This window comes from Taudactylus pleione, unplaced genomic scaffold (assembly GCF_031769625.1).
Source record: "Taudactylus pleione unplaced genomic scaffold, aTauple2 ptg000279l, whole genome shotgun sequence".
Taxonomy (NCBI): domain Eukaryota; kingdom Metazoa; phylum Chordata; class Amphibia; order Anura; family Myobatrachidae; genus Taudactylus; species Taudactylus pleione.
This window is the reverse complement of record NW_028284681.1, coordinates 290,330-315,941: the sequence shown is the minus strand read 5'-3', so window position 1 is coordinate 315,941 and position 25,612 is coordinate 290,330. Positions and strand designations below refer to the sequence as shown.

At 40.9% G+C, this 25,612-nt stretch overlaps 1 protein-coding gene across 1 annotated transcript in view; it reads right to left on the bottom strand.

Moving 5' to 3' along the window:
* LOC148512604 (protein-glutamine gamma-glutamyltransferase E-like) overlaps positions 1-25,612 on the bottom strand; it is a 181,604-nt gene that overhangs the window by 43,030 nt on the left and 112,962 nt on the right. The window contains exons 5-7 of the mRNA XM_088481955.1: positions 8,902-9,118; positions 3,000-3,248; positions 2,179-2,297 (exon numbers count right to left, since the gene is read on the bottom strand). Of these exons, the coding sequence (XP_088338081.1) occupies positions 2,179-2,297; positions 3,000-3,248; positions 8,902-9,118 (585 nt within the window). The remainder of the gene's footprint in view (positions 1-2,178; positions 2,298-2,999; positions 3,249-8,901; positions 9,119-25,612) is intronic.

Sequence of the window (25,612 nt, the reverse complement as noted above, 5' to 3'; positions counted from 1 at the left end):
CAACAGAAAAAAGAGTTATGGAAAATTTCACTTTGTAATTTTTTATGATATACAGTAATTAGCCAAACATACTGATATATTTTGAGCATTTTCAAGGGTATACAATCGGGAAACCTTAATACCGGCAGCCGGCTTCCCGACTGTCATATCCCGGCAAGGGGGAAATAACGGGTGTCTAGATGTAGACGCCTGACATTTCCCCGACGCCGGGAGACAGGTGCCCGGCATCCCGATCAAAGGGATGCCGGGCGCCTCGAGCGGACAGCTGCGGGGGGGGGAGGGTTAAGTTTAGAGCACCCGGGGGGGACTTAGGGTTAGGCACCCCCCGGGAGGGTTAGCGTTAGGCTAGGGGGAGGGAGAGTTAGGGTTAGGTGCCCCCAGGGGGGACTTAGGGTTAGGCACCCCCCCGGGGGACTTAGGTCCAGGCAGCGGGGAAGGGGGGGTTAGGGTTAATCACTTAGAGGGGGGATTAGGGTTAGGTACTTGAGGGGGAGGTTAGGGATAGGCATCCCTAAGGAGGGTTAGGGGGTTAGGTTAGGTTAGTATATACTTACCTTAGGGACTATCGTGATTTCCAACACTGTCGGGCTTCCGCTGCCGGGTTCTGCTCATCTGTCGGCCAGGCGCTGCCGGGAATCGAACCGCCGGCCATGCGGCCGGCGGTATTTCATACCAATTCCTTTTCAAGCCATAGCTATATAATTGTTAAGCATGTTTCCAGTTTTAACAATATTTATGGAAAATATCCTGGAGGATTCTCATGCAGATATATTATACACAAAAGTAAAGACAATTATAATTCAGTCTCTATAAAACATTTGCAATAGATAACTAATATTATTTCCAATATAATTCATTTTCTACATTACCTACTTCCATTTTTAAGTTATAACTACAATACCTTGTGTCACATTTAAACATGGACAGTTTTTTGCTAAAAGTGCTACATGGTAAGATTTCACCACATTTGTCTGTGGGTGCTTTGAAGAAGAGAGAGTGTTAAGGGATCTATTTGTCATTTGTGGATCAGTAGTGTATGGTATATTAGATCAATGGATTAGCAGTTCTGGCGGAGTCATGTGATGCTCCAGCATCAGTCCCCCTATCTCTAACCATAGCTCTAACCCTAATCTCTACCCCTAAAACTAACCCTAACACCCCCCACAACCTAACCCTTACCTTCCCTTAGTGCCTCAACCAGCCTGTTTCACAATACACATCTTTTTTTTATTTACAAGCTGCACTTATTAACATTTTCACCTACTTTTGTAATCATTCATCATTCCTATAATGCAGGAGATATCACTTATATCTCCTGGTTAGAGATCTGCCCTGATAACTTCCACAGTACCTATACTTTAGTATGGGGATGTAGAAATTATGTGATTCATCAAGTTTTGAAAATCCTTTTTTTTGGAATTTGATAGTGAAACTGTATGTCATCCTGAGATGGCATACAGCACCTGAATATCTTCACAAGCTGCCATTTACATGGCAGCTTGTACAGCAGAAAGATCTTTTCAGATCCCTCCCTATAGTGCTCTGACTGCCTGCGGCTGCCAGCTTCAACCCCGACTCTCCTCCAGAATCCACTGTCAGAGCTCCGGCCGGTCCCAACACTTTTCTACTAAGCATTGCATTCACAGAAGGGCACCAGAGGAACTTCTGGGTCATAAACCTGGAAGTCCCTTTATCGCAAAGGACAGCTCTTACTGGGAGAGCTGTCCTTTGCAAATTTTTAAGTACATGTCGGTAATATTATCGCCGGTATGTACCTGATAATTGGCGGAATGTACAGCATCGCGGATGCGATGCTTATTACATCACGCCCAGAGAAGAGTGTAAGTAGACTGGAGCAGCAGGAGAAAAGTCTCTCACTTCCTGACTCCGCAGATAGAGCAGCTTTTCATAAGTGATAATGTTATAAGAGGCTCATGATGAATTATATTATTTTTCAGTAAAACAAAGGCTCATAATTAAAACTAAATGATCACGTATAGCATTTTTTCATTATGAATAAGGCCCTAAATGTATTTGCACCCCTTTCATTGCAGCAAGGTTTGTTGTAGATACAAAGTTACCTGCTTTTTTATTTGCTCCCTACTCAGAATCAGCCCCACTGTCCATACTGTAATCCACAACACTGGAATGTTTTATAAAATATAATAAGTAAAGTACCTGATTATAGCCCCAAGTAAGGGGCACAATTTCATTTTCACATCCCATAAATATGATTCCTCTTTCATTTAGAACATATTCTTGTCTCTCACTCTCGTCTGCTAGAAAAACATTGTCACCTGTAATGCACATGTCAAAATGAAGTTAATCAAACACTCTCAGGACCTCATTCAGAGTCAGTCGTTGCGGCCGCACGGTCGTAAGGGAAAAGGGGCCGGATATGCAAATGATGCACTCGCAAGTTGCGTCCCTAAGATCGGATCGTTAGCTGGCCGACCAAGGGGAGGATGCGGCCGCAAGACAAAAAAAACGCCCCCTTCTCGTACGCATTACACGTCATCTCCGGGCATATAAGGATTAATCGAGGCCATCGGGAACCATCGGAACTGGTCGTAGAGCTTAAGGTTGACCATACCCTCTCTTAAGCACTACGATCAGGTCAGTGTACAAACCACCCATGTCACGTGTGCTATGACACTACTTTGTTAATTATGCACTCCCATAAAACGCTGTTCGCATAGTTAGGCACGCCTGCGTTCGGATCTCCACACCCCCGTTTTCATGCACCTTCCCCTGTTACCACCCACAAATGCCTCATTCTGTCACTCAAACTACCGACCTGGCTGTGTTCAAGGAGAGAGAAATTTCAGATCGTAGCAGCTAGTTTGCGCACGCGCATTGCGAACTTTACGCATGCGCAGTTTAGCGAACATCGGTTGCGTACGACTGTGCGGCCGCAACGACCGACTCTGAATGAGGTCCTCAGTACCCATGACCGATGCACCAGAATTCTCAGTTGTTTAGAATTTGTATCATTGTACCTTGTGTCCAGGGGTTAAAGAGCAGATACAATCTACCGATCGGCTTTGGAAACATTGTCAGTGTGCTGTTGGTGTTGCTAGAGACATGCAGATAGTATAATCCAATCACAGCATCTGGAGGGCTGTTTATAGTCATAGTCATGACATTAGAATTGTTTGATGTCAAGGCTGAGTTCCATAAATTCGGATTTTCACTCCCATTCAGTGGAAATACTGCTTTTGTTTTGGATTCCAGTGATGGTGATGGACCTTATACGGAGAGAACAAAGAAAGGTATGATATGACACATTAATCTACTGTGCATCGTGATCAAATTCACTTTAACTTATGTGCATTGAATGCACTGTGAAAAGTTTCCTCTCCATGTAGCTTTATATAGTTACATGGCTAGGCTTACCATACTATCCCATAGACCAGGGCACTCATGAATTACACAGGTTTTGTTGCTGATTAAAATTGAAATCCAGGCTTAAAGTCAGCCAGCGACAGAACCTGTGTAATTCATGATTGTCCCAGTTTAAAAGGCATGTACTGTAGTTTAAATCCCATCTGTCGGATTGGCGATGCTAAGAATGCTGGTGCTGGAATCCCAACACCAGTCATAATCCCCGCGCCAGCATCCCGACCGCCGGCAAACCAACGGTAAGTAGTAGGGCAAGGTTAGGGTTAGGGGTTAGGTTTAGGCACTAGGGGGAGGGTTAGGGATTAGGGTTAGGCTCTAGGTGGAAGGTTAGGATTAGGAACTAGGGATGGTTAGGTTAGGCACTAGGTTTAGGCTGCGGGGGGGGAGGGTTAGGTTAAGCCTGTGGAAAGGGAAGGATATGTTTAAGGGTAGGGTTAGGATACTTATCGGCAGGTGTCGGTACCCTAACCCTGTTGGGATGCCAGCATAGGGATTCTGACTGCCGAGATCCCGAGCGCTGGCATCTCATACCCAACCCGTTTAAAGGGATAGTATGATAAGCCTATACATGACTATTGTTCGAGTTCAAGATACATGCAAGCAAAGGGATTGAGTTCCTCAGCAATATGGCTTTAGAACTTATTTGTTAAGGATAAGAGTTTTTTACTTTTTTACTTCTGGTCCATATGTAAAGTGCATCTGGAAAGTATTCACAGCACTTCACTTTTCCCACATTTTGTTATGTTACAGCTTTATTCCAAAATGGAATAAATTAATTTTTGTCCTCAAAATTCTACACACAATACCCCATAATGACAACGGTCCATATGTACAGTGCATCTGGAAAGTATTCACAGCGCTTCACTTTTCCCACATTTTGTTATGTTACAGTTTTATTCCGTAATGGAATACATTCATTTTTGTCCTCAAAATTCCATAATGACAACGTGTAAAAAGTTTTTTTGAGATTTTTGCAAATTTAATAAAAAGTTTTTTGAGATTTTTGCAAATTTAAGAAATCACATATACATAAGTATTCACAGCCTTTGCCATGAAGCTCAAAATTGAGCTCAGGTGCATCCTGTTTCCATTGATCATCCTTGAGATGTTCCTACAGCTCAATTGGAGTCCACCTGTGGTAAATTCAGTTGATTGGACATGATTTTGAAAGGTATACACCTGTCTATATAAGGTCCCACACTTGACCGTGCATGTCAGAGCACAAACCAAGCATGAAGTCCAAGGAATTGTCTGTAGACCTCCAAGACAGGATTGTCTCAAGGCACAAATCTGGGGAAGGGTAGAGAAAAATATCTGCTACTTTGAAGGTCCCAATGAGCACAGTGGCCTCCATCATCCGTAAATGGAAGAAGTTCGGAACCACCAGGAATCTTCATATAGTTGGCCGGCCGTCTAAACTGGGTGATCGGGGGAGAAAGGCCCTAGTCAGGGAGGTGACCAAGAACACGATGGTCACTCTGTCAGAGCTACAGCATTCCTCTGTGGAGAGAGGAGAACCTTCCAGAAGGACAACCATCTCTGCAGCAATACACCAATCAGGCCTGTATGGTAGAGTGGCCAGACGGAAGCCATTCCTTAGTAAAAAGCACATGGCACCTCGCCCGGAGCTTGCCAAAATGCACCTGAAGGACTCTCAGACCATGAGAAACAAAATTCTCTGGTCTGATGAGACAAAGATTGAACTCTTTGGCGTGAATGCCAGGCGTTATGTTTGGAGGAAACCAGGCACCGCTCATCACCAGGCCAATACCATCCCTACAGTGAAGTATGATGGTGGCAGCAACATGCTGTAAGGGGGGGGTCTCAGCAGCAGAAATTGGGAGACTAGTCTGGATAGAGCAGTAGTTCTCAAACTCGGTCCTCAGGAGCCCACACAGGTCACATTTTCCAGGTCACCCAGCAGGTGCACAGATGTATTCACTACTCACTGACACATTTTAAAAGATCCACAGGTGGAGATAATTATTTCACTTTTGATTCTGTGAGGAGACCTGGAAAACATGAACTATTTGGGGTCCTGAGGACCGAGTTTGAGAACCTGTGGAATAGAGGGAAAGATGAATGCAGCAATGTACAAAGACATCCTGGATGAAAATCTGCTCCAGAGCACTCTTGACCTCAGACTGGGGTGACGGTTCATCTTTCAGCAGGACAACGACCCTAAGCACACAGCGAAGATATCAAAGGAGTTGCTTCAGGACAACTTTATGAAAGTCCTTGAGTGGCTGAGCCAGAGCCCAGACTTGAATCCGATTGAACATCTCTGGAGATATCTGAAAATGGCTGTGCACCGGCGCTTCCCATCCAACCTGATGGAGCTTGAGAGGTGCTGCAAAGAGGAATGGGCGAAACTGCCCAAAGATAGGTGTGCCAAGCTTGTGGCATCATATTCAAAAAGGCTTGAGGCTGTAATTGCTGCCAAAGGTGCATCAACAAAGTATTGCGGAAAGGCTGTGAATACTTCTGTACATGTGATTTTTTAGTTTTTTTTAAATTAAATTTGCAATAATATAAAAAAAAACCTTTTTACATGTTGTCCTTATGGGGTATTGTATTGCCAGAGATGACAGCATGTGATTAAAGGCCTTTGTTAAAAAGATTTCCATCTGGATCAATGTCAAATGAAGAGAATGCAATGTTAGTAGTCACTTGGATAAAAAAAAAAAAACATTTTAATGCATTGCTATCAGAGTCAGAGTAACACACACAATATATGTCAGAGAAAGATTAAATGAAAGCCTTCTCTTTCATAAGCAGTATTCCATGATGACATGTTCACCTGTAGGAGCCTATTCATCATAACACAAGTATCACTAGTGATAAATATGTTTTGAACTCGCTGCAATTTCATAGTCTCTTTTGGAGACATTCATCATGCCTCATTACCTAAAGTATCACTTCCAAAAAGCTGCTCTTTCTGCGGAGTCAGAAGTGAGAGCCTTTTCTCCTGCTGCCTCTGTCTTCTTACAGTCTTCACATCCTGTCTTCAAATTGTGCAAGTGCAGCATAAAGACAGACTGCAAAAATTATCAGAAGGCCAGAGCAGCAGGAGAAAATTCTCAGGACCGGCCGGAGGGCTGACACCCACCACTGACATGAAGAATCCTCTCATGGGGCGGTGAGTGCAAGGGAGCAGGCAGCGCTGGCAACAGAGATCTTGGGGCACATCATACTTGTGTTTTTGGGGCCCCCTATCACCTCCCAAACTGTCTCTCCAACCTCATCCTCGCCTGGGTTGCACCCACCTCAACCTCTGTCTCTCCAGCACCATCCATGTGTCTCCAGCCTCTTCCCCCTATGTCTCTCCATCTCCAGCCATCTCCTACTGTATGTGCCTCTCAGCTAGATCCCCCCACCTTGTCTCTCAGGTTCATCCCATCCACTGTGTCTCTCAGGCTTATTCCCCAGACCCTGCGCCTCTCAGCTTCATTCCCCAGACCCTGCATCTCTCGCTTCATTACCCAGATCCTAAATTTCTTGGCTTCAATCCTCAGACCCTGCATTTCTCGGCTTCATTCCCCAGACCCTGAGTCTTTCGGCTTCATTCCCCAGACCCTGCATCTCTCGGCGTCATTCCCCAGACCCTGAGTCTTTCGGCTTCATTCCCCAGACCCTGCATCTCTCGGCTTCATTCCCCAGACCCTGCATCTCTCGGCTTCATTCCCCAGACCCTGCATCTCTCGCTTCATTACCCAGATCCTACATTTCTCAGCTTCATTCCCCAGACCCTGCGTCTCTCAGCTTTATTCCCCAGACCCTGCGTCTCTCAGCTTTATTCCCCAGACCCTGCATCTCTCAACTTCATTCTCCATACCCTGTGTCTCTCAGCTTCATTCCCCAGACCATGCATCTCTCAGCTTCATTCCTCAGACCCTGCGTCTCTCAGCCTCAAAGCCATTCTCTTCATCTCTCAGACTCAGCCGCTACCCCCTATGTCTCTCCATCTCCAGCCATCCACTCCTCCTCTGTGTCTCTCAGCTGTGATTCTTAACTAGATTTCCCCACCCTGTGTATCTAAGCTTCATTTCCCAGACCCTGCATCTCTCAGCCTCAAAGCCTGACCCGTGTCTAACAGGCTCAAAGCCAGACCCTGCATCTCTCAGTCCCAAAGCCCGAACACTGCAGGAAGGGATCTGAAAAGATCCCTCTGCTGCAGAAACTACCATGTAAACAGCAGTTTGTGAAAACTATTGGGTGCAGTACGAAATCGCAGTATGGCGTACAGTTTCACGGTCAAGTTCCAAAAAAAAAGCATTTTCAGAACTTGATGTATTACATAATTCCTATATCCCCATACTAAAGTTTGGGGACTATGGAAATTATCGGTGCAGATTTGTACACAGAAGATATGAGTGATATCACCTGCGTTACATGAATGATGAATGGCCCTAACAATTCATTTCTACAAAAGCAGGTGAAAATGTTAATTTTAACCTACTATTGTAGAAATTAAGTGATGATGTACAGATGCCTAAATATGGGCATACATACCCAGATTGTGATGTCAGTTACATCACTTTAAACTTAGTTGCAAGTCATAATAAGCATGTGCACAAAACTAGTCTATTTAGGATATTTACATTTCTGAGAAGGAAATTAATTTAGACAGGTGTAAATATTTACATGTGTCGGAAGCTTTCCCTTCGCAGCAAGACTGTAAGGGGGAATTCAAATGTCAGTACCGGGTGCCCCACATAGCAATTCCATTGTTACTCCATTCGACCACAAACAGCTGCCAGCATCAACATTTCTGCTTGACCCCTCCTGAGGAGACGAGCAGAAATGTGTGAAATGTCTATGGCTTGGGCAGCCTAACCAGGACTTTAGACAAGTTTAGCTGCAGATAAACATTGACTATTTGGACGAAACAAGCAAGATAATTAATGGGCGCCCAAAACAATTGAATTTGCAACATTGGGCACCCATTAATTATCGTGGCGCTCAAAACAATTGAATTGCCCCCTAAGTGTTGGATATGTATGTTATGTTTACCTAACAGTAGAGTTAGATAATGTAAGCTCTCATGAGCAGGGACCTCTTCCCTCATGTGCTTCTCTTTACATTTTCTTCTACTCTCTACTCCCCATTAGGGCACCTAACACGGGACCGCCAACTCCCGGCAGCTTATTGTGAGTGCTTTAATCACTATTTCAGCAATGTATATAAGTTGTGTCCTTGTCCTGCACTGTAATGTACTGTAAGTTACTTGTTTCTTGTTCACTTATTAGTTCTATGTACTATGTAAGGCGCTGCGGAACACTTGTGGCGCCATATAAGTAAAGGATAATAATAATAATAATAATAATAATAATAATGGTAAAAAAGTGTAACAATATTATTTTTGAAATCTTTGTTCTGAGTTTTATAATTGTGAATTGGATGTGGTAATGATTGGAGTGTGTTCAATGCAACATCATGTTACCCTGATGAGCAGTACAGTGAGGGTGGAAGCTATTATGACGGAATTGTCCTTCATACCAGTTTCAGCAGTGAACATGAGGTTCTCTCCAGGATGCAGAGGTCGATTGAAGGAAATAGTGATGGTGAAGCAGTTCCCCCTCCTAAGGATTATGTCATCACTGTCATAGACATCAGTATGATGGTTAGTCATATTAAAAGAGCGATACCACTCTGTGCTGGTGACCTGTAATTCTGTGAACAGAGAGATAGAGATATAAATGTTAAATTGAAGCTGCTAAGACACTTGGAAGCATGAATAATCAAAAACAGACTTGTTTGCTTGCGTTCCAATCATAGATATATGCAGTGGTCAAAGCGGTGATTTAGAAATGGCGGTATAGAAAAGGTAAATTAATGGAATTTGACAGATTTACAGTGAAGTAGAAGTTGCGGTATAGCATACAGTACCAACGTATAACATTTTAGTTTTTGGGGTCTTGTGTATGAGAACCAATATTTTAGAAATTATATAGGTGATCATGTTGCCCCCCACACAAAAGAAAACTAGCATGCATAGACATAGCGCCTGATTCAGACCCACTCGCGAGCGGCTGTCCGCTCGCAAGTGGGTCGATGGTGTGCACTGCGCATGCGCACGACGGAGGGAGCTCCGACGTGCGCATGGCGAGACGTGACGAGCGAAGGACTTTCCTTCGCTTGTTGTGTCTGATCAAAGGGGGCGTGCTGTCGATGTTGATTGACAGCACGCCCCCTTTGGTGGGCGTGCTGGGGGCGTGCCAGCCAGACGGAGGCGTTCCCAAGGGAACGCCTACCGTCAGAAGCCGGCCCCACTGACATCACTAGTGATGTCAGTGGGAGTGATTTTGGCTCTGATAGAGCCAAAATCACTCCTGGCCTTGCGGTTGAGAAACTCAACCGCAGGCTTCTGGTCGCACTGGCGATGGTCGCGATGGTCTTGACCATCGCGACCATCATCCTGCACGCTCATATAGGCTGTGGGTGGTGACCCACAGCTATACGAGCGTCCAGGAGGACGCTCCATATTTATGGAGGTGGGCCCTGATTCAGAGCGAGCGCTCTGGTCAGAGCGTCCGGCTCTGAATCAGGGCCATAGTTTGTAGAAACAAGAATACAGGTTGAGTATCTCATATCCAAAATGCTTGGGACCAGGAGTATTTTGGATATCGGAATATTTCGTACTTTGGAATATGTGCATACCATAATGAGAGATCCTGGGAATTGGACCCAAATCTAAACACAGAATGCTTTTATGTTTTATATATACCTTATACACAAAGGCTGAAGGTAATTTTATACAATATTTTTAATAATTTTGTGCCTTAAACAAAGTTTGTGTACTTTGAACCATCAAAAAGCAAAGGTTTCATTATCTCAGTCATGCTAAAACAATTCTGTATTTCAGAATATTCCGTATTTTGGAATATTTGGATATGGGAGACTCAACATGTATTTGGCATGCTCAAGCACCCATAGCACATGAGAGCTAGCACTTGTGTCCCTAGAGACTACACAAGGCTGGGATGTAGTACTTTTGAGCCCCACCACCCACAACCACAAAGTATGTATCACCATCTGTGAAGCACTATCTAGTCCAGGTATGTTTTGGAATATGAAACCACTGACTTTCTAATAGAGCAATGCTCCCATGTAGGTGGAAATGCTTTGGGATGTCCATATTGTGTGAATATCATTTAGTATATGTATTGTCTATAGTACCAAGGAAAAATCAGTGGCTACTGACCCTAATACTGAGTTCCCCTACTGTCAGTGACAGCCACCAGAAATCCAAAGTTGGTGGTATACTGTGTAGTGCACTCCCCACACTATATGACAGATGTCAGTTCTTTTGAGAAAAGTGGTATGAATTAGGTTGTGATCTTTGTTAGCACCGTAATTATGACATTGGGCACATTTTGAAGCCAGTAAATGGACCAGACACATCAATACTGATCTAAAATGGATTCAGGGGGTATGGGTGGCACCAAATGGTATGCTGTACCTGCTGCCTAAGGAGGTATAAGGGTTTTGCCAACCCTTAGGGTATAAATTGATTGAACATAAATAAAACGTGTCTATGGGCCTGATTCAGCAAGGATCGCTATTGCGATCGCAATATCGATTATGCATGGAGTCTGACTGCGAAGATATGCTAATGATTGCAACCGCAATGCCATACGCAGCCTAACATAAGGACGCCCACGTCACTGCGAAACCATCGGTAACATCGAGTACAATCGGAGCCTCACGAACACTTGCACAAGGTCTGACCTTACTCAGAAATTGCTAACCTCATTGCACGCAGTGGAAGGTCAAGCTACGTATGGCATCGCAGTGGCTAATTTATGCAACGGCGTTGAAACGTACTGGCACCCCTCCATCACCACCTCCAAACGGTATTTCCTGTCAATCTCTCTGCGGTGGGTCTGCGCAGACACTGCGATCACAGTTGTGATTGCAGTGGAGTGTTCGCGCACGCGCACTGTGATGCATATGCATGCGCAGAATGCAACAATCGGCCGATTGCATGCGTAATCACAATAGCGATCCTTGTTGAATCAGATCCTATGACACAGAGCTGTATCTAGACATTCCCCATTTAGGGAGAGCACATATACATTTAACAGGGAGAAGCCACAAGGATGTCACAGATTAATCAAGTAGAACTGGTGACCTCAGAATAAGTAACCAGATGTGTATATCATAGGAATAACCCCAACAGGTTTAAAAATAAATTATGCTGTAAAGGTAAACCTCTGTGCTATGCTTTTGATGCTTGTAAAGCGACTTTGGGTCCTGCTGGAGAAAAGCGCTATATAAATAAAATAAAAATAATATTATTATTATTATTATGTACCCTCCCAGCACAGGAGAGTCCTTTTGTATCTAAACTTATAAAAGGAACAATATGAAAAAATAATTATGTGGTTGGAATTAATAAGTTTGTAGACCTTCCAATGACTTTCATCCACTGCCATCATTCATCTTAAATAAATTGTTTTATAGTTACACTTTTATAAATAATTGTATGTCTTCCTAAAGCTATAATCATTTTTTTGTTATTATTTCAAGTACTCATAAAATGACAATTTTAGATTGTGGTTTAGTTTTGATTTAAGTAACGTACCCTGACCTTAAAAGAATGTGAGTAAGATACCAGGTATGCAGTTTCTATATCAATAGCCTCCAAAGACATTGAAGCTATTTCATTGCCAATGGAAGACAAGTGTCATGGAATAGTGCAGTGAGGTGCTTGTAATGACTTTTTTACATTACAGATGATTTGTTAACTTGGAATACCCGATATAGCACTATAATTGGAGGCTTATTCATCAATAATTATAGTTTTCAAATAAATGCAAATTGTGCAATTATACAGTATGCACAAGCAAATTATTGTGTTTCATGTGTAATCATGAAATGTTAAGATGCCCGGCAACAATAATCATCATAGTAATAGCCACAGTTCAGCATGACAAAGCAAGGAGGAGCCATAAAGGTTCAGTTTGGCTAAATATTTATAAGATTGTGATAATAGTTTTGTTTTAATTAACTCAATTCATAAATATTTTATTTTTATCTTGAATTGTATTTTTATATATCATGGCAATGTTAAGGCACTTTGTTTCACAAGCTAATTTTCAATATTTGGAACTGTCGAAATCAGAGAAATTCTGAAATATACAAAGTTGTTCCTTTCCTCTACAGTTTACTCTGGATTTGCTGCTATTTGCAGTTTTAAACACCCCAAACTTGGCCCTCAAGGCACCCTAACAATCCAGGTTTTAAGGATATCCATGCTTGATCACAGGTGACTTAATTAGTACCTCAGTCAGTTTGATTTAACCACTTGTGCTCCACCATGGATATCTCTAAAACCTTAACTACTGGGGAGCCTTGAGGACAACATTTGGGAACCTCTGCTATATTCTATTTTGCATGGGTGCAGCCTTCTTGTACAAAGCATACATTCTTGCGTTTCAACATTGGCAGTGACAGTGGGACATCAGTAGCAAACGCAGGATTTGCAGGAGGATTTCCAACTGCTTGATCTTAGAACAATTGTGGCCAGTCCATGAAGAGGACTTAATTACTGTAGCACTTAACCTGTCATAATATACTGTACGTAATACGAAGTACAGTATAGTTTATGTAATAATTCTGACATGAACAGGGTCAGCGATCACAGGATGCCATTATATGCGGAAGTAGGGCCATCCTACATGAGCTGAAAATTGTTATTTTAGATGTGGGCTCCATTCCAGATCAGTTGAGCCAGTTCGGGAGTCTGGGGGAGCAGCAAAAGAACCTTGAACTGCTCTGGAAATATATGTACACATTAGTCTCCTTATGCACTGCATAGCTTATTATTATACAGTATTAATAAATGACCATATAGACGGTCTATATCCATAGTTGCCGACTTTAGATATCTTCTCCCTGGGAGAAGCCCAGGGAGGAGATTCTGTTGACTACTTTGGGGAGCGGGGTAGGACTGTATGTGTCATTAGGCCACGCCGCAAATCAGGGAACACAGCGATTTACGGGTCCGCGAGTAGGGGGTGGGGCTAAATGATGCGATTCGCAACATTTTAGCCCAGCTCGCTACATGCGGACCAGAAAATTCCCGGTAAAATCTCCCCATCCTGTCCACAGGATGCGAAAGATATGCCTACTCTTCCGGGGGTGCGAGGGGTTACCCAAAAAATCGTGAGCACCCCTAACAGCGCATGTTTTCCAGATCTCCTAGTATTCATTACAGGCTCACACATTTTAAAAGATCAACAGGTGGTACTAATTATTTAATTTGTGTGGTGTGGGCTGTGGGAGGGGGATTTCCAGGCAACCGGAACCCCCCCTGCATTTGCATGTGGACATGCAAAATTTTGTGTTGTTTCTGGCAGTCTTTCTTGTGGTGTGGGATGAATTAATTAATGTGCAAAATCAAGAAAATGCATGGTAAATGAAGATTTATTGTTGTGGGTGAAGTTTTTAAATGAGCGCCAGGTGGAGTATTTATGGTGAAGTTTCTATGTATGTGGTTGGTGTAAGAGCCCGATTATTCCTGAAAAATCATCTGCTTTCTTATGGTTGCTCCAGTGCTGCTGGTAATCAGGAGTCACCCTTGTGAGATTTCTTTTGTACCGATCAATCACATATGGTGCTCACAAATCACATTATAATGAAAACACAAATCTAGCTAAATAAATTACAACATCCCTGATGTCACCTTAGGCTCCTCAATTTAATTTACTATAAGATATATATGAGACTTTATTATGTAGTATTTAAGAGAAAAATTAATAAGTTGAAATTAATAAAGAAAGATGGGCACTAAATTAAGTGGTCTGGTTTTAAAAATATAGCACTTTTTACAAACTGCACATAAAAATTCCTAAAAAACATGAAGTTTAGCAAAATGACACAGAATCTTTATGGGGTTAGTACCAAAAAACTGATAAATAGAGACACACACAGGCGGGCCTAAACAAGCGGGGACACACAAGCTGCACATTTCTACAGCATTAAATGGACAGTGCATTAGCTTTTTTTGTGTTGTATTACTAAATGTCCCTTACTGTTTCATCATTACATTTAGGCAAAATTGATCTCTGTAATTTAAAAAATTGAGCTGTTTCTGGGGTCTCAGCTCAATTTAACAAATGCAACTCAGGAGGTTTTGGTCATAAGTGAACACTGAAAATTAATTATTTAAAGAAAAATGTATATATACTGTATATATATATATATATATATATTATTTTTTCAATTATGTTTTAAAGATTGAGAAAACTACAGTACTATGTTGGGGATTCTTTAAGAATAGCACCCCATTTTTACAATTACAAATTACCAAGTGTGGCATGACTGTGACCATGAAACTCAAAACAAAAAAAAAGGTTTATTAAAATGTACTCTTTCCTTGCTTGTCAAACAACTGGTGGCTTCTGTAATTATTATGTGAGATGGCAGTGACCATGAGAAAAAATGCAGGCATCACTGCTGTGTAACTATAATCATGACACAGGAACCAACAGCTGTAGATGGCGATTGTACGCTTAATTTATTTGTGATCTTTTTAGAGTTTTGTTCGGGTACTTCTTGAAGGGCACTGACCTGGACGAGACTTTAGTTAGCACATCTAGGGGTAAATTTACAAAATTTCGGTTTTGGCTTTTTGGGCAATTTTCCATTGATTTTGCAAACCGACCATTTACTAAAGGCAAAACCGATGGATAACTGACAGAAAAGCCGAATTTAGAACACTTTACAACATCGGACCCACAATTAATTATTTTACACAGACAAGAATAGGATCTGCAGATTTCCTAATGGTCCAAAAACCAACTGCAAAACTATGAGAAACTGTCTGAACAATAGACCTGCCTATGGCACAGTGCGTGTCTGGCTTGCTTGTGCATTTTTTATTATTTTACCAAGTTCTATGGATACCTACATGGAACAAAAAGGAGGCCACCAAAGAGTTTGGTAATTTTTCTTTTTTTAATAAAACAATAAAACAGTTGGTGTGTGAGTACTGTATTTATTTGAATATTTTCTTTACAAGTGGACTATAGGTGCTATCGAGCCCTTAAAGTCCGGGCATGCTGGCACTTATTGTTCCACATATGCCGATATGACAGGACTGGTACTAGTAGTTCTTCTGTAACAAACAATACAGGTAACAATTTTTTTTACCATTAACCCCATACCCACCTCCCAGGGGTGTGGGGAATAGCCCTGGGCTTTAGTTCCTTGAAAGAGAACGGGGGAACCCCATTACATTTTTGGGGTTCTAGCTTTCTGAGAAATTCCAGCCCTAGACTGATCAATTTGGGGCTAGTTAATGTTATGATAAGGGGATTCCACCAGGGCCGTAACTAGGGGTGTGCAAGTGATGCGGCTGCACAGAGCATAGCGCTCTGTGGGCGGCACCGCCTCTCACCCACATCTCCTGCATCTGGATAGCCAGAATCTCTGCTGCAGTGCCGCCTGGAGCATCCTTAGGAGCGTCCTTCTGTTAAAAGCAGCATGTTAAGTTTGCAGCATGTGTTTGATCCTGTTTATGCAGAAATAAAGCGATTTTGAGCAGGATATACTATGCATCACATTATGGATGCAGTACATCCCGCCACTTATCGGGTACATACCAACGTTAATAACACCATTATGTACTTAGAGTTGCAAATACAATTGCAAAGGATAGCTCTTCCAAAAAGAGGGAACTTCTGGGTTTATGACACAGAAGTCCCTCTGGGCAAGCATTGTATGATGTGCACACCGTACGGATGTTGGGAGGGATCCAATTGGATCCCTCTCAGTGCACACTGCAGTAAGAAGCCTATAGGCTTCTACTGGGCAATACCATCTATAGATGGTGTTGGTCACTTGGTCCAAGCTCCTGAAAGTAACACATTCCAGAGTTTGGTACATATGGTAATGTGGCCAAAACTCAGAAAATTGTAGTTTTCTGTTTTGGCCACATTTTCACCTTAGTAAATTCCGTCCCCTGTTTGATAATAATTTCTGCTGTTCGTATTAGAGTCTATGATAACAGTTTATGGGTCCAGCATTGCAGAAAGAAAAGAAAGAATAGAACAGTCATGAATCTCTGGAAAAAAAGAGACAGAGCTCAAAGGAAATGACTGCTGCTACCAGAGCCTCAACCAAATTCACCAAATTGATGAGTCTGATAACCAGAACTAACAGACTTGAAAATTCAAAGTAATGATGCTGTTAATAAGAGAAGGTGTATGTGGAAATGTATACAAGAGATTAAGCCTGAGCTATTCACAGAGGAATGGAGTGATAATCCAGAAATCCCACAGTACAATGTCTCTCATTGTAGATAATGATTATTGTGTATATATGTAACTATCACACTGCAAGAGAAATGTGGGATGTGCTGCAAAAAGTGCATGTGAGATCATTTAAGCAATAAACTGTATCTAATAGGAAAGTTGTATCAGACTAAACTGCTTAAAGGCCAGTACATGCAGGATTATACAGCCATGGCCAAAAGTTTTGAGAATGCCACAAGTATTGGTTTTCACAAAGTTTGCTGCTTCAGTGTTTTTAGACCTTTTTGTCAGATGTTACTATGGTATACTGAAGTAAAATTACAAGCATTTCATAAATGTCAAAGGCTTTTATTGACAATTACATTAAGTTTATGCAAAGAGTCAATATTTGCAGCGTTGACCCTTCTTTTTCAAGACCTCTGCAATTCGCCCTGGCATGCTGTCAATCAACTTCTGGGCCACATACTGACTGATGGCCGCCCATTCTTGCCTAATCAATGCTTGGAGTTTGTCAGAATTTGTGGGTTTTTGTTTGTCCACCCGCCTCTTGAGGATTGACCACAAATTCACAATGGGATTAAGGACTGGGGAGTTTCCTGGCCATGGACCCAAAAGTTTGATGTTTTGTTCCCCGAGCCACTTAGTTATCACTTTTGCCTTATGTCAAGGTGCTCCATCATGCTGGAAAAGGCATTGTTCGTCACCAAACTGTTCTTGGATGGTTGGGAGAAGTTGCTTTTTATGGTGTTCTGGTACCATTCTTTAGTCATGACTTAGTCAAAATTTAGAAACAACCCTCCACATGAATGATCTCCAAATGCTTTACTATTGGCATGACACAGGACTGATGGTAGCGCTCACCTTTCCTATTTTCCAGATGCCCCAAACAATCTGAAAGGGGATTCATCAGAGAAAATAACTTTACCCCAGTCCTCATCAGTCCATTCCCTATACCTTTTGCAGAATATCAGTCTGTCCCTGATGTTGTTTTTCCTGGAGAGAGGTGGCTTCTTTGCTGCCCTTCTTGACACCAGGCCATCCTCCAAAAGTCTTCACCTCACTGTGCATGAAGATGCACTCACACCTACCTGCTGCCATTCCTGAGCAAGCTTTTCACTGGTGGTGCCCCGATCCCGCAGCTGAATCAACTTTAGGAGATGGTCCTAGCGCTTGCTGGACATTCTTGGGTGCCCTGAAGCCTTCTTCACAACTATTGAACCTCTCTCCTTGAAGTTCTTGATGATCTGATAAATGGTTGATTTAGGTGCAATCTTACTAGCAGCAATATCCTTGCATGTGAAACCCCTTTTTGTGCAAAGCAATGAGGACTACACTTGTTTCCTTGCAGGTAGCCATGGTTAACAGAGGAAGAACAATGATTTCAAGCTCCACCCTCCTTTTAAAGCTTCCATTCTGTTATTCTAACTCAGTTAGCATGACAGAGTGATCTCCAGCCTGGTCCTCATCAACACTTTCACCTGTGTTAACGAGAGAAACACGGACATGATGTCAATTGATCCTTTTGTGGCAGGGCTGAAATGCAGTGGAAATGGTGTTTTTGGGATTAAGGGCCTGATTCACAGTTGCGAATAGAGTGAGATATCTCTCTCAACTGTGAACCTGAACAAACCATATTGCAATGCAAGGGGTGTAAATACATATTTTTTTTACCTGTGGGGTAAATACTGGCAGATTTTACATGTAGCCCACAAATACTGCACAGCTTTATTATTACTCTACAATTTAGATGTCAGTTTGGAAACACTCTTCCCAAATCTAAATCTCTCTGCACATTTTAAATCTGCCCCACCTGCAGTGCAGCATGGTTTCACCTAGATGATCAGTTGAGAGAGATATCTCACTCTATTCCCAAGTCTGAATCATGCCCTAAGTTCATTATCATGGCATGGAGGGACTTTGCAATTAATTGCAATTCATCTGATCACTCTTCATGACATTCTGGAGTTTATGCAAATTATCATCATAAAAACTGAAGCAGGACTTTGTGAAAACCAATACTTGTGTCATTCTCAAAACTTTTGGCTATGACTGTATAATGTGTACTCTTGTAGAACATCTGTACTGCATAGGAAAATAAATAAAATACTTTCATACTGTATACTGTAGCAGCTGTGCTACTCAGTAGACTCCCAGATAGCTATATGACACTTGTAGCAGCACTTGATGCTAGACCAGATGATGAACTGACATTAAGGAATGTTAAAGGGAAACTTGCAGATTTCTTTAATCACAAGATAGAAAGTGCAAATAAGTATGATACAGAATTGAGAGCGCAGGACTGTATTATTTAAAGCACTAGTCAGAGACCAGCAATGTGTGAATGTCACTTAATGGCAGATTGCAGAGTCTGGAAAGCCAGAATGAATCAACCAAAGAAACAAGATACAAAGCAAAAAGAAAAGGGTGCTATAAAGGAGCTGGAAAATACTTATAATGTTGAATGTGCTTTCAATATAAACACATGCACAGTGATATGTGCTGGGTGTATAGACGGAGGAGCTACAAATCATGAAAAATGATAAAAATGTCTTTACTCAGTTAGACCAAAGTAATTCAGAAAGAATAGCCACAGCTAATAGCCATTATATGGTCTCAGGAGGAATAGTAGAAGGTTATTTATACTTTCCAGTCTGTCCACCACTACCCAAAAAGATACTCATGAAGAATGTCTTATACAGTATGTGCCTAATCTTGAGATCTTGTTGTCTGAGAAAAAGCTAGGATATGTTGTGACATCTAAAGTTGATAAATGCATTAATAAAAAAGGTAGAGACACACTTGCAGAATGAAAAATCACAAATAATCTCTATCAATTAAACTGTAATGAAGCTGTTAATACTGATAAGCTTGAGCTTGTAACAGTAACTGTATTTATGTATGGCACTGTCATCTAGGCTACAGATACAGCATCCATAAGCCATAAGAATACTTGCTTAAGAACAGCGTGTGAATGGTATAAAGATTGATACCTGCCTAAGTTGTGTAATGTGTAAGCTGATTAAAAGGAAAAATAACAAAAAAAGTATTAAAAAAAACTGTAACAGCAGAGCTAGGAAGTGTCTAGAAATAATTCACACATATGTATGTGGGCCAAATAAAAATGTGACTCCTGAACAAAATAAATATTTGCTCACATTCATTTATGACTACTCAAAGTTCACAACACTTACCTGCTGCACAATAATGGTAAAGTCTCAGATGTTTTCCAAAAAACACTACATGCAGATAATGAGACAGAATATACAGGTGGCAAGAAACAAGCCATTTTGATAGGATATGAAATTATGATCTAGACAACAGTATCGTACAATCGAGAGGAAAATGGTGTCACTGAGAGGATGAATTGGACATTCTGCGAAAGTGGGCAGAGCTGCTCTTTGATGCGGATATGCCAGCAGTTAACTGGGGAAAAGCAATCACAACAGCCTGCTATTTTTAAAATTGTTTATTGGGAAATACAATTGAAAAGACTCCATATGAACTGTGAAATGGAAAAAACCTAACCTACTACATATTGTATAAAAATATTTGGCAGTAAACCATTTGTACATATTCCAAAGAAGAAATGCTGAAAGTGTAATGCTTGTGCAAAGAAAAGAGGGCTTGTAGGATACAGTGAATCACAAAAGGTTTACAGAATTTTGCATAAAGAAACCAGGAGACAATAAGCAGAAGTGTTGTTATTGATGAAAACTCTGTGTATCAATCATTTCATGAAACTACATTTCATGAAGCTGAAGGAGGAAGTTCAAAAACCACCACCAGCGGAAGGGGAAAATTTAATTTAAGTTACTATGGATGATCCAGCTCTTGTTGACAAGGGAAGACAACTTATATATATACCACCAAGCGGTTATCTTGCTTTTGCTCAGACAGCACTGCAACCTGAGCCAGTATCCTGGATAGAGATCTAGTAACTGCCTACCCATTAAACGGATAAATGAGTTAAAGCTTCTGATAAAGAGATGGAATCCCCCAAACATCTCAACACATGGATAATACAGAGCTATGCCAGGAAAAAATGCAATGGGATGTAAACGGGGTTTTAAGACCAAATGGGAAAGTTAAGTTTATTGGTTTAAAGCAAGTTTAGTGGCAAAGGCTTAGTCTCAAAAATATGGTGAATATTAAGATGCCACCTTTGCACCAGCTGATAAACAGTACTTTCAGAACCTTGATCACCATAGTTGCCCTAAGAAATATGCAAGTGAGACATTATGACATAAAAAATGCTTTTGTTAATGGTGATATAGAAGAATTGTACATTACATATGCTGAAGATTATGTAAAAAATGGCCAAGAACACCTTGTTTGCATATTACAAAAATAACTAATGGTCTTAAGCAAATGGCAAGAGCATAGAAATGTAAAATTAAACATTTTTTAATGGATCAAGAGGTCACAAGAAGTAAACCTGATCCATGCCTATTGCCTATACTCAAAGTTTTAGAAAGGAAAATTGATGTTTTTGCTCATATATGTGGATGATTTGATTATTGCCCATGACGAAGAAGAGATCACAAAACTAATTGAAGTTCTAGACTCACTCTTTGATACTAAAGACCTGGGAGAGGTGACATACTACCTAGGAATCCACATACTGTACAGTGAGAAAAAGATGAAATCTACTCAATAAGGCTGCAAAATTGGTTCAGGTCTCAATCCATTTGGAATGTCAGAAGCAAAAAAGTGTGACAACACAAATGGATGCATCATATCTGAAAACAGAAGGAGAAGATGATCTCTTATCAAATAATGAACAGTACTAACAAGCCATGAGAGCACTTTTATATAACTATTAGAAGGCATGATATTTCAGTAGCTACTGTATGTCTCATCTTTGTAGGTGTGTGAGTAAACCTTGTCAAAGAGATTGGAATGCGATTAAAAGAGTGATGCAGTACCTCAAACACACGCAGGACTTGAACCTAATATTGTCAGCAAAAGGAAAATTTGTATTGCAAGGTTATGTAAATGCAGATTGGGCAGGAGATTACATGGACCGCAAGTGGCTGATGGTTCAAACTTGGGAACAGTCCTATCATGGTCCAGTAAAAAGCAAATATCATTTGCTTTATCATCAACAGAAGCCGAATACATTTCAGTGGCCTATGCCAGTCAAGAATGTGTTTGGTTGCGACAGCTAAAACAGGATTTAGGAGAGTCAGTAGCTCAACTGACAGTATTGACATGTTGCTATGGAGCATCATTACCTTTATGATCTAGTGGAGCAAGATGTGATTCTACTTACATACTGTAAATTAGACTGTAAATGTATTGGCAGATTTTTTGACAAAGCCAATCCAAAGGCCAAAGTCTGTGGACATTAGCTCTAAGATGAGAATGGTTTAGAAGTAGTTATTGAGTGGTGGTGTTAGACATATGACATTTTGATACTGCAACCACTGTTCTCAGCTGTGTTTAATATACAGTACATGCAGCTGTCATTATTGTTCATCTGTTGATAAAGGTATCCAGTTTATCCAGACTCTGTTATAGAAGGTGTTCCTTCTTTCCTTTCCTCCAAGTTTAAAGCAGCATATTAAGTTAGTAGCATGTGTTTGATCCTGTTTATACATAAATAAAGAGTTCCTGTTTTATTTTACTTTCTGCTGTTTCATATCAAATGATGGCCTCTTTAGCTGGACATACACCTAAAGATTATCATTTGAACCAATCAACTAGTTGGCTTGTTGTAATAAAATTCTGGTAATGTATGTGAGCAAATGACAATTGGCCATTTTTTCCCAAACGCCGGAAAAAGGATGAAAACGTCATTCAAACAAGTTTGTTAAATTCATTTTTGCCCATTTTGGGTAGATTATCTTTGACGTGTAAGGAGAATTAAGACTACTGATGTTATTTTCAAGGAATTCTACTGAAAAAAACATGGTGTAATTTGTTTGGGCGCTCTATACATAATTACTGATATTTATGTAAGAATGTGACCAGCCAAAAAAGTTGCCAAAATACCCTCAGCAACAGGGAACCACCATTACATTACCGTTTATAGTGCAAGCACATGCAAAGTGTTCAAATCTTATTAGGGCAAAAGAAAAAAGAAAAATATAAATGGAAAAGAACACAGGAGAATGCAGAACATATAAATGACATTACAAAATAATAAAAAAAAATTAACATAAGCAAAACAAAATCAATACTCAGCAATGACCCTAGAACATAATTACGAAAGTAAATGTATTTGTGTCATCTAACACATTCTATAACTCACTTTTTTTTAACGAATGGTGCCTTAAATTTTAATAATAAGATGAGTTAAAGCTATATATTATCTTAACTCTCTCATCTATTCCTAACAGAAAAAAAGCCATTATTGTTCTAATCAAGGTGGAATAAATCCATTTATTTTCTCTTCATTATATGTAGACTGCGTCAGAGGTTAGAGATAAGCCATTCTAGATCTGGTTGACCCTGGCTGTCAATACTTTTACAATGGTGTTATATGGGGGGGAAAGAGATGTATCAAGCCTTGGAAAGAATGTAGAAGGGGATGCAAGCTAGAAGCTGATTGGTTGCTATGGGCAACTTGTACACTTCTCCACTCGTTAGGAGGCCTGATACATCTCACCATGGAATTTCAGGAGCCTATTTATCATACTGTACAGCCTCTTAAATGATGCATGAACAGTGGTCACACGCACAATTTTAGTATTTCTGTAACCTATGAAAGGCTGAATGCAGAAGATACCAAAGATATCTCTAAAACAGGATACCACAGTCCCCTTTTTAAAAAAAAAAAAAAGAATGGGATATCCTGCGTTACTTAAATATATCAAGCTCTTAAACAAAAGAAAAAGAGACAGGGGTTGTACTAGATAGGCACACAATATAGATGATAATAATAATAATAATAATAATAATAATAATAATAATATCACTCTTATTAAATCATATTAAAAAAAGACTTAACATATATCTCTTCAGTTAAGTCGTACATTCAGTGGAAAATATAGGTTAAAATTCAATAGTAAGTAACACTATCAGTGCTCAAGAAAATACAGTGTTGATTAAAAAGACATGTCTGTTTAGTGTGTCTTGTTTATTAGTGTGTCTTGTTTATGACTTAGATATGTTATTAACTATATGGATTATTCACACAGCTACAGTGGAGTTATATTTTTATATCAGTGTAGAGTATTAGATACTCCCTAGGTGTTAAACATTAAATGAAAAAGACTGAGGTTTCAAAAGGATCTACTTCTCATCTTGTGTCAGCTCATAGTAGAGTGAAAAGTGAAACCCACATACAAGTTGGCCTCCCAAATATACATAAATTGCCTAGTATCCTAGGACTTATGTAATGCACGAATGCTGTGAATATTTGAGGGCTACTATTGTGTACTTGTTGTGGGTTATCACATAAATATTTTCACACGTAGCCGATAATCGTGTAAATTGAGAAACCAATGGTTATCTCCCAGGTTGCCTACTGTACATATTGCCCATTATTTATCTATATCATTTAGGATAAATATGTATTTAAGGGACAGAGGTAACCTAGATCCAGAGACCCAATAGATCAGTTTCTCAGACACACAGTCTAGTCACTGCACTAGTGCTGAAAATTGACCCATACCTCAGATAATTATTAAAGAAGTATTATACAGTAGTATCCGGGAGCAATAATACAGACCAATCATAAGGTGATTCTATCATATTTTGTATTCCATGAGAGGTATGATAATTAACAATTAGAAAACATCATTCTGTAGTCTGGTTGTATCTGTCTTCAATCTGCCTTTTTAATTTGTAGTTTATTCATATTAATGGTGTTGAAATAAACAATCAATTCTCCCTGAAACAAAGCACATAAATGTGCTGATATTTAGATGGTGAGTCAGTATGATTATCTGATTATCAATCCACTTCACATGTGATATTACACATCAATATAGCGAGAGATATACTCCCTCTGAATCACAGGTTATATCTTTATTAAGCACAATAATAGTGTCCCTTTATATGCAGTATATAAGGCCTCCATACACGGTGCAATATGCACCCTGTGATGCGACTTACAATCCGACGGCTGACATAGCAGGCGGTCCCCACACAAGGAGCGATCGGGTGGCTGGCCACCCGATACGCCGGCTCCCCCTCCTCCACCTGCATAGCACTGCATAGGCTCGTACGTCGCATCCCCAGATCAACTGGACATGCAGAAAAATATGGATGTACGATCTCAGGGAAATGCGCACTGTGCGATATCATACCCACACGAGGTATGATATAGCAGCGATATCGTACCAATCCATCGGATCGGCTGCTTTATGGCACCGTGTATGGGGGCCTTAGTCTCAGCCAGGGAGATAGAATTGCTGAACACATATAATTAAACATTGGTTACAAATGTATTTGTATCAGGTAATTTGTAACATTATTTTTCAGTAGTGAGGGGAGAGACAATGATTCACTCTACTCCTATATTAGTCACTTATACCCCTTTTACACCGGAGCTAAAACCCGGGTTATTGCAGGGTTAACCTGTGTAGCTCCTTGGTGTAAAAGGGGAAAGGGTTGGATTCCCGGGTGGAGTGACCTGGCAATCCAAGTCAGGTAACTGCAGGGTTTAACACGGGAATAATCCGTGAAACCCTGCAGTGTGAACGGCGCTCTCCGGGACACGATGACCTGGAGCGCGCCGCATGCCGGCTGATTGGTCCGGCTTCAGTGGCGCTTGGAGATTATGTCATTTCCAAGCATCCACTTCAATGCCAGAAAAGCCGGGTCTATGCAGACCCGGCTCCGGTGTGAACGGCGCAGACTCGGGAATATCCTGGGCCGGTGCCGGCTAAATTCCAGGTCTGATCCAGATTGGAACCCTGTTCCAACTCCGTGTCAGACCCGGAATTTAGGTGTAAAAGTGTTAGTGTGTCAGATTCTATATTCAACACTTTGGCAGGTCA